Source organism: Acanthopagrus latus, chromosome 7, assembly GCF_904848185.1.
Source record: "Acanthopagrus latus isolate v.2019 chromosome 7, fAcaLat1.1, whole genome shotgun sequence".
Taxonomy (NCBI): Eukaryota; Metazoa; Chordata; class Actinopteri; order Spariformes; family Sparidae; genus Acanthopagrus; species Acanthopagrus latus.
The window spans coordinates 2,137,348-2,146,438 of NC_051045.1; the positions used below are offsets into that span (position 1 = coordinate 2,137,348).

Here is a 9,091-nt window from a genome sequence, read left to right on the forward strand (position 1 = left end):
GAGTTTAATTAGTGACTGAAAACAAATTTAGTCCCAACGTGAAATGTTCATTTTGGAAGCAAATGCCTCTAAACCCTATAACTTGGGATTTAAACTTCATTTCAGGAGTAAAAAAAAAAAAAAAAAAAAAAAAAAAAACATCTGCAGGGGAAGTTAACCTCATTTTGTGTAGGAATCATTTTGATCCATAGGGACTGTTGGGCTCAGTTCCCAGATGCGTTCCTGTGTTCTGACTCTGAGCCAAGTGTTGCACAACTCCAGCAGCAGCAGTCAGTGGACATAAAGTCCTGCTCCCTCAGTGTTTACTCAGTTGGTGAACAGCCCTGTACAAAGCCAGTGAACCACTCCCTGGCAAACAGACACTTTCACTGACTGGTCCTTATACGGCCATTTCAGCCAACAGGATGCAGCACTGCAGATGAATACATCAGAAATATAGTTTGACCAGTAAAGACACAGAGAAGGCTGTGCGCTTCCTGAATTCAAACTAAAACTGAATTGTAATATGCTTCCTCTGTTTACACATTGTTGTTTTTCCCTATATAGTGCACATATTAAATCAAAAGATGAGAACCGACACAGAACATTAGGCTGCAAGAGTCTACTTTATTGCATTTGCAATCACAGGGTGACAAAAGTGAAAAACATGTTTAACAAAAGGCATGTGGATGAAGATGCATCACACTGTGTCTATGCACCACAGTATTACAAACACAGAACAGTACAAATGTTAAAAAATAAAAACATAAGAGCTTATCAGTTGCATCATCGTCTTGTTGTTTGTTTTTTTGTTTATTTTTAAATTCTTTTTTTTTTCTTGGTTGTCAATAAAAATAAAAAAAACACAAGGTTACCAAAACAAAACCGAGTTAGGCAGCCTATCCTACGATGAATAATATAAAAAAAACAAAAACTAATAAGGTTGTAAACGGGACACCCTCCCGTCACCTAGCGTTGGTCGTTGGTTGGACTCCTCCCGAGGCGCGGTGTGGATCAGAGTGAGGCTGGCGGATCAGGAGGAGGTGGGACTTCCTGCATCGCTGCTCTCACTCGCCTGTCGCTGCATCACCATCTCCCTGGCAACGCAGGTGATCTGACCGTTGGTCACCGCACCTGGGACCCCCGCCCTGAGAGAGACGGAGAGACACGAAGACTGTGAAAAACTATTATTGACACTGGAGTATAGAAAAAGGTGCAGCTGTGTGTCAAAACAGATATGGATTGGAAGTTCTTCTCACAGAAACAACTTTCTGGCTCATCCAAGTGACTGTGAACCATCTTTGAGTCCACTATTCAGTTAATGCAGCCTTGTAAGTAAACGACTAAGAAGTCGACAAAAAAGCTCCACATCTACGGATGGATTCTTTAACAGCACTGTAAAAAGATGAAAGCTATATTTGGAAACATGTGGGCTTTTCACACTTTGCATATTCTGAGCCCAGGGCTATCCTAAAAAAGCAGCTACTCTGCTCTGGTGCAAAGCCAGCAAGCCCCAGGCTAAAGTCAGGGTTAGCCCATTTGGGAAGGTCCCAGGATGGTGCTGGAGCTCTGTTAGCCTGGGGCCAACAGCTATGTTAGCCTGGGGCTACGTGCAGTGTGACAAGCACTATGGTAAATGTGTGAAAGAAGAAACCGGGCATCTAAAGGAGACCTGGTTTAGGATTATGTCCAGGATTAAAATAACCCAGATACAGCAGCTGAGTAAGGGAATGAGTCAGCAAAGTGTGTGTGTGTGTGCGTGTGTCTGTATGTGTTTATACTTACTTCTGCTGTGCCTCCTCAGTCAGTGGGGTCATCCCTGGCTGCTTCCCAAAGAAGAAACTGGACCACCAATGGCCAGAGTCCTGCTTGGGGAGTCCTGTGGAGGGAGACAATGAAGGCGATAAGGGTTTAAGTTCATACAGTGACACAGCTTCTGTGAAGTCGGTGCTCAGAGGAAATCATTTCACTGCAGTTGAACACCCATTGACAGTTTTACTACACAGTCTGATGAGTTTCAACATCAGATTAAAGCTACTTTGTGAGCTGAGGAAAAGTACCGAGCAGTAACTTCCCTGTAGTATGACAGCAGGCTGAGCGTCACAGTGACTGACGTTAAGAGTGTGAGTTATGGGCGTCTTTTAACAGCTACGCCCTGACAGAGGACATGAATCAGGTTTCCGGTGTCACGTCTCAGGCGCGTGTTTGGATCTGGGTCAAACCGACTGTGACGCCTCCAGCAACTGCATTTACATTACAGGCAGTTATATTTACTGTCCAGCTGCTGTGTGCTGTAATTAGCTTCTAGGTCAACCTAATCTTAAAAATGATACCAGTCGGGATGTAAATGTATCTGAGCAGACACAGGCCTTTACCAAAACTGTCTGATGGACTACACGATCTTGTGTCCTACATATTACTGAATTAAAACAATTTCTATATGAAACTAACGTATTCATTTACAAGTATAAATCCATCACTGCTTCCCACAGAACTCTTATAAATCCTTTCTTAAAACCTTAAAGCCACTTAAAAAGTTAAGTGGCTGTAAATACATTAATTTACCACTCAAGTTAGGACTTTACTTCCATGGAGAAGTGTATACGTCATGACACATTTTGTGAATTTATATTGTAATGTCTAGTGAATTCAATTTCATAAAACTAACTAAATCAACTGCAACGTGCACTCGTCTGTCTATGAATGCATGTGCTGATTTCCCAGCCCTTTTACCTATTCTGGTGTACAGCACCTGGGGTGTGAGTGAATATTTCAATCTGACCCAGGTGGTTAAAACAGACACAGATGTAAGACGGCCCAGATGGTTTTCACACAGAGCTGCACTGAGACGCTGATCCAGGATTACTGGTGAAGTCAGCTGATATTAACTGTGGCTGAGGGTTATATTGGTGTACCAGGGGCTCGACGCATGTGTGCCAATACTAGGATGATTTTCTTCTGAATCCTGACCAGAAAAGACGGTTGAAAAAAAAAACTCCACTGAAAATGACTTTTACTCTAAAGAACCAGGAGCAAGCCGCACTAGGTGTGTCACAGGATGACTCAACCATAGTAACCATGCTGTCTGAGGCAACAGCTGACTGAACTACAGCAATCGTGAGGTTCCTGAAACTGAAGCCTCATCTGAGACGTCACTGGGACAATGAGCAGCAGTATGACTTTGAGCAATGTTGTAACCCTTTGAAATGATTGCATAAACTGCACACAGGAAATGGGTGAGTGCTGTGTCAACGGTCAGTAAATCCAGAATGCGATCATTTAGAGTTCCTGAGCCAACGTAGTAATCCTTTACACAATCGTGTTTTGCAAGGTGCTGAACCTCGTGTTATCTTTGGGTTTGAAAGGGGGAATCCTTGAAAGATCAGTCGTTCACGCAACATGAAACCTTCATCTGTTACCAATTAACCAGGTGTTTCATTGCAGCATTCAACAACTTTCCTAGTCTTCTGTTGAGCTGCCTTGTTTGGAACATGTTGCTGCCATCAAACTCAGAACAAAAAAAAAGTGTCTCTCTACGAGTGCATTTGTGCATCAAGTACATTTGTCAAAAAAAAAGGGTTAGCAAACGATCAGTCTGTTTTATTTAAGAGGCCACATTTTTTTTCTCCTCTAAATTGAGGCTGCTCACGACAGACAGAAACATCTGGACAGTGTGTGAAACCACAGAAGCACACACTTCCTGTGGGTGCTCCTTCTCTGAAACAGAACATGCTGTTCTCTCCAAAACTCAATTCATTGAAATGTCTTTGAGGACGAGTGCTTTTCATGCCTCATTGTCTGTCTTGACTACAAACTGAGAAATCCTCAGGCAGCAGCTTCGATTCAGGGCATTTGGAACACAGCGTTGTGTTGACACTATTAAACTGCAGCCTTTTATAACCAGCTTGAGGATATTGTTTCTATGAAAGCATAAATGATGCGCTCATTAATACAAGTTTAAAAAAGGATGGAGTTTAAACCTCCAATGACGATCTAATTTCTGTCTCAGAGGCTTTTCAACACTGACAAACATTTAATCATATTTATTTTTGGAGTCCTCCTTTGCATAAGCACTGATTTCTCCTGGCTGTTTCCTTCTTCACTGATTCAAACACCCACCTGGATGGTGAGGGATGACCTCGCCGCTGTACTCCGAACTGCCGCAAGAGCTGCTGCTGGACGTAGAGCCGATGCGCCCTGAAGAAGATGAAGATGTGGTCAGTTTTATCACACAGTCACAAAACTGGAAAAGGTGAAAAAGTAACAGGTAGAGAGCTCCAGCTTATAGCAGTGTGCAAAACTTTTTTCCCCCACCAGCCAAATATCATTTGAATGTTTGATTGATGCAAGCCACTCAGATTGCCATGTTTCTTTGGCTTGGGGTGAGGCAAATCTAGCCACAACTTCTGGCAGCATTAGGACGGTTTGGGTAATTTGGGTGCTAGTGAAGGGTTAATTCTTTGAACCAGAGGCAGAAGTTAATGCTCTTGCATAACTCCTATTGAGAGAGGGTGATGAGGCGTTCACAGGGGCGCAAATATTAAAAATCCATTTTCCTCTGGTTACACAACCACAACACTGAAGCTCTAATGCAATATTTTTATTTGATCTACCAAGACAGGTTATCAGTCTATTTGGCACTCTGGGAAATTAACATAACAGTACATTTATTCACATCGATGATATAAAAAGGACAGAAGGTGACTACACCTACTGATCATCTTCTAGAGAAAGGAGAGGACTAATGACTCATCACAGATCAACTTGAGCCACTTTACTGACTGTTTCTCTAGTGGGAGTACATTGTATATCCAACTGCAGAGTTATAGTGATTCACCAGACAGGAAAGAGGAGTCAGTTTAGTTCTGATTAACAAGAGAGACTCACTTCGGTAGTAATCAGTGGTTGCCACGAGAGAACCGCCTGCTGGAATAGCTGCCATTCTGCTGTTGTTGGTCGCTGTAAGCTGTGCTTGATGGAAACCTGGGAAAAGGAAAAACAAGTTCAGCAAAACCAGACTGGGCCACATTACTCACCAGAGCTTCAGGGATTTTTTTTTCCTCCATATTCTTTTCCATGCAAATGCCCACACGTGTCCAACCCCAGAACTTCTGATCACTTCATAGCAGAGGCTCCAACTAATGAATCAATAACTTGCAATTCATTATTGATTTGTGTGCTGATGACTGGATTCTTTTGTACAATAAAGAGTCCAAAACATAAAAAACTCAGTTCACTTACATAGGAATCGAGTGTGGACCGAATGATTTTTTTCCATTTCACCACAACAAAACAGATTGATCAGTTCATTTCAGTGTACACTTGCTTATCTACTGTACTGAATTCTAACATATTAGTGTTGTCAAACAAATATTTAAAGTTTGGCATATAATATTGTATTATGTTCACCTGTCGAGTGATAATCAAAATCATTGGTGATAAATCGATGGACTAACCAACTAACCAGGTGTAAATATGAAAAAAAAATGCATATTTTTAAAATTCATTTGCAGACACTGGCTACAGATATATCGATATCAGCATATTAGCTGTCAGGATCTTTATTGCATATCTTTTTTCAAAGAGTCTGATAACCAGATTTGAAGGATTGTTATTTTTACTGACATTTGTAAAAAAAAAAAAACAAGCGTGTTCCCTTATTTCTAGAGGATAAAGAAAGAAGGCTTTTAAGATCTTGTTATATTTATGTAGTGTTTTGATAATCCAGTTAATTCTTTCAGCACTGATTCCACACCCACACACAAAAACAATGTGAGAAAAACATGCTGTCCATGTTATGCAGAGAAAAACAACAAAGACGCCTTGACAACAGAACAAGACTAATGACGGCTGAACATTAAAATGCACATTAACAGATCATCTCTCACAGCCACAATACATCATCTATTTAAAAAAAAAAAAGGACATATATATTCAGTAAATCTAGCTCAGCTGCAGATTCTGGCTCAGCACGTCTTCAGTGTGATGACGTCAGCCCATGTTTCGCAGGGGTCTTGTTTACATTATCGTCTCTGCGACAAACCGACATTTTGGCTCTGTTCTCTCCCTCCTCACGTTCAGAACAACAGAGGAACCGTTTAACGGGACCACGAGCTGAGACAAAGAGGGCTTTGAAGGAGGGGAAGGATGAGAGTGTAAAGCTGGACACTTTCTGTCTCTGACGAGGACATTTTCTGCCCCGACAGAGACAAAAATAATCTGTACTAACATCTGGTTCATACCAGAACTGTCAGCTGTCGATAATAATCTGTTAATATGACCACCGCTGGAATTCTGGGGATGAAACCTGATTAAAATCAGCAATAATAATTAACACAAAACGGGTCTTCTTATGTCTTAAACCAAAACAAAGACAGCCACACAGCAGAAGCTGCCATTATCACAGGCTAGCTAGCTAGCATCGTTAGCTCGCCCCCCTCTGAACGGGGAGCCCACCACCAGAGAAACCCTCCGTGTTAACCACCATTTTATGACCGGGGACGGACTCACCTTATAGGGACCCAGACGTGCTGATGTTCAGTAGCACCCAATTCAACTCAGTCGGCGCGGCTGGGGGAGTAAACGCTAGGCGACGGGGCCCATTTGAAAATAAGTTTTGGGTAAATGTAACCCTCCAAGGTCCGAGCGGAGATCAACGCTGCTTCCTCCCGAACCAACGGTCCGCCGCTGCTTTTATACAGACGGTTGGTGACGTAGCATCAGTCATGGGCGGGGCTACCGGGTGAGCGCTCTCCACTCATCATGGACGACTTCACAATAAAGTCTAATTTACACCACAGTGGTTTTACTCAAGGAACCTTATCAAACTAATAGTTGATGATTTTAAATCATGATTATTCTGTTCAACCAATCAATCAATCAGTCTTTATCTATCAAGCACATTTTAAACAGATCAAAGTGCAATTTTAATCGTGCTTTCCAAGTGATGAACTTTTATTAAAAGTCAAGCCTTGCTGGCATAATGTCCTGAAAGTTGTTATTAATTTGAGCAGTACATTTCCAGGAAATTCCTCTGTGCAAATTCTATCGATCGCTTCAGCACAGGGTCACATTTTTATCTGGTAGGGTATCAGCTTTATCTATTTTTAGCTAGATTTGTCAAACACTATGATATTTGGTAACCCGTGTCTCTCTTTTGCTCAGTTTATGACTCACACAGTTGAGTTGGGTTGCTTTGTATTGTAATCTGAATACATTTTATTCAGAATTCAGAATACAACATTCATCAAAAATGTTCATCTTGTTCATTTCTTCGTTATTTATACACTGTCTGTTTTTATTACATATTTGAGCATTTAGGACCAACTCTGTCCCTTAGCTTTATAATTCAGAATCCAAATAATGAGATAAAATAAATCTAAATTATGAGATATACGTTTAGTTTTTATCTCATAGTTGTGATTTTTGTATCTCATACTGTAATTTCCACTTTATATGTCATGGTTTGTTGTAGTCTGTGGTGTTTGTTTGCTTAGAAAACAAAGACGACTCACACAACTGAGTTTGGTTGCTTTGTTGTCTTTCTATTATTGTAATTAAAATATATTTTATTCAAATTTTTTCCTTCTTCTTTTTGTTTTTACAACGCAACATTCATGAAACATGTTCAAGTGCAATGTTGTGTTGTGTTCCTCAGCCTACATGACACACAGTTAAATAAATAACATGACTGGAGATCAGTGACAGTCAAGGTGTTCAGTACACTCTGCAGTCACTGATCGTCACCGCTGACTCACCAGTGGAACAACAGACTGTCCCAAACGTAAACAACGAGCACTGTACACTTAGCGCCTCCTGGTGGTTAAATACACGAATTGCGGTAACCTGATCATATTTAAATCCAGTGTATCAGTAGATCAGAATCAGAATCAGAATACTTCATTAATTCCCGGATGGAAATTGTTTTTGTTCCAGATGCTCCGTGCAGTAGAAATAGAAATCAGTCTATTTATATGTGTGTAGGTGTGCAGACGTTACAAACAAAAACATATGCGTGTTCTTCGCCTGTGGTTTCAGGTAGTACAGACTGTAGCAGGCGATAAATTCAAGTTTATAACTATATGAGTCACATAAAAAAAACTCTAAAACATCTAATCGTTGTCGGCAGGATTCGAACCTGCGCGGGGAGACCCCAATGGATTTCTAGTCCATCGCCTTAACCACTCGGCCACGACAACTTGGAGCCCACAATATCATGTGCTATCCTGAAATCTCGCGATACCGATTGACTAATACGGAAATCACAGGCAAGAGCAGGGCGGGTCGTTTCTGCGTCACCCTTGGAAACGAGATCTCATCAGAGAAAGACAAGATTTTATTACTTTATTTGTTATTTTTTTCTTTTCTTTTTTTTTTAAGCATCAAATCGATGGAAAGAAAACTTAAAACCCCAAATCAGTGTTGAACAACAGAGCTTTATGACTGTGGGACGTCACAGCCTAACTAACAGTCCCTGGTGGTCTAGTGGTTAGGATTCGGCGCTCTCACCGCCGCGGCCCGGGTTCGATTCCCGGTCAGGGAACACTTGTTTTCTTGACTCCATGGCTGGTTTTAGTGTTAGTAAAACCTGCAGTACACTTTATATATTATATTACTTGGGTTAAACCATGCCAAGTCATTCGATTAATAATGCATGAAACTTCTCAGTCATCCAGGTGCTGTGATGCAGACTTTATTTGTAACCACACTTTCTTGGAATCAGTTTTCACTGTCTTGCAGTATTTTGGTAACCATTCAGCAACAGCTAATTAAACGAATATGAGTTGCCAAGTTTCCTTAGTGTCTCTTTGATGCTCAGGACAATTTTAACCCAATCCCAATTCAGATGATACATAGAGAAAAACCCCTAAAATACTGAAATCTGGCGTTTTCATGTGATCCACTAGTGTCTTATAATGTTAGTGCACACTTTTAAACCTGTACATACTGTGTCAGGTTACAGCACACATAAAATTACATTAAATTTCATTACGATGACAGTCATTCTGGTCTCATAACTTTAATGCACCACAGATGTTCACATCCATTCAGTATGTGGAGTTACGAACAGACTATAAACAGAAATGGGACTTTCTGTAATTATAAAGTTCAA

At 40.9% G+C, this 9,091-nt stretch overlaps 1 protein-coding gene and 2 non-coding genes across 3 annotated transcripts; 1 reads left to right on the forward strand and 2 right to left on the reverse strand.

Moving 5' to 3' along the window:
• Positions 1–586: 586 nt before the first annotated feature.
• Positions 587–6,657, reverse strand: ppdpfb (pancreatic progenitor cell differentiation and proliferation factor b). Its single transcript, XM_037103274.1, has 5 exons — positions 6,490–6,657; positions 4,867–4,962; positions 4,099–4,176; positions 1,765–1,858; positions 587–1,127 (listed from the first exon to the last, which is right to left on the reverse strand). Exons 2-5 carry the CDS (start codon positions 4,919–4,921, stop codon positions 1,013–1,015), a joined length of 342 nt encoding a protein of 113 aa, XP_036959169.1. The 5' UTR covers positions 4,922–4,962; positions 6,490–6,657; the 3' UTR covers positions 587–1,012.
• A 1,438-nt stretch (positions 6,658–8,095) lies between these two features.
• On the reverse strand, positions 8,096–8,177 carry trnas-aga. The gene has a single exon. It is a non-coding gene; the product is annotated as a tRNA-Ser (tRNA).
• Positions 8,178–8,449: 272 nt separating this feature from the next.
• On the forward strand, positions 8,450–8,521 carry trnae-cuc. The gene has a single exon. It is a non-coding gene; the product is annotated as a tRNA-Glu (tRNA).
• The last annotated feature ends 570 nt before the right edge of the window (positions 8,522–9,091 follow it).

Excerpts from the sequence above, each read along its gene's own strand:
- ppdpfb (XM_037103274.1), bottom strand. The coding sequence starts at position 4,921 with ATGGCAGCTATTCCAGCAGGCGGTTCTCTCGTGGCAACCACTGATTAC. Across the intron at positions 1,859-4,098 it reads GGTCATCCCTCACCATCCAG|GACTCCCCAAGCAGGACTCT; the intron begins GTGGGTGTTTGA and ends CTCCCTCCACAG. Across the intron at positions 1,128-1,764 it reads ACTGAGGAGGCACAGCAGAA|GGCGGGGGTCCCAGGTGCGG; the intron begins GTAAGTATAAAC and ends CGTCTCTCTCAG.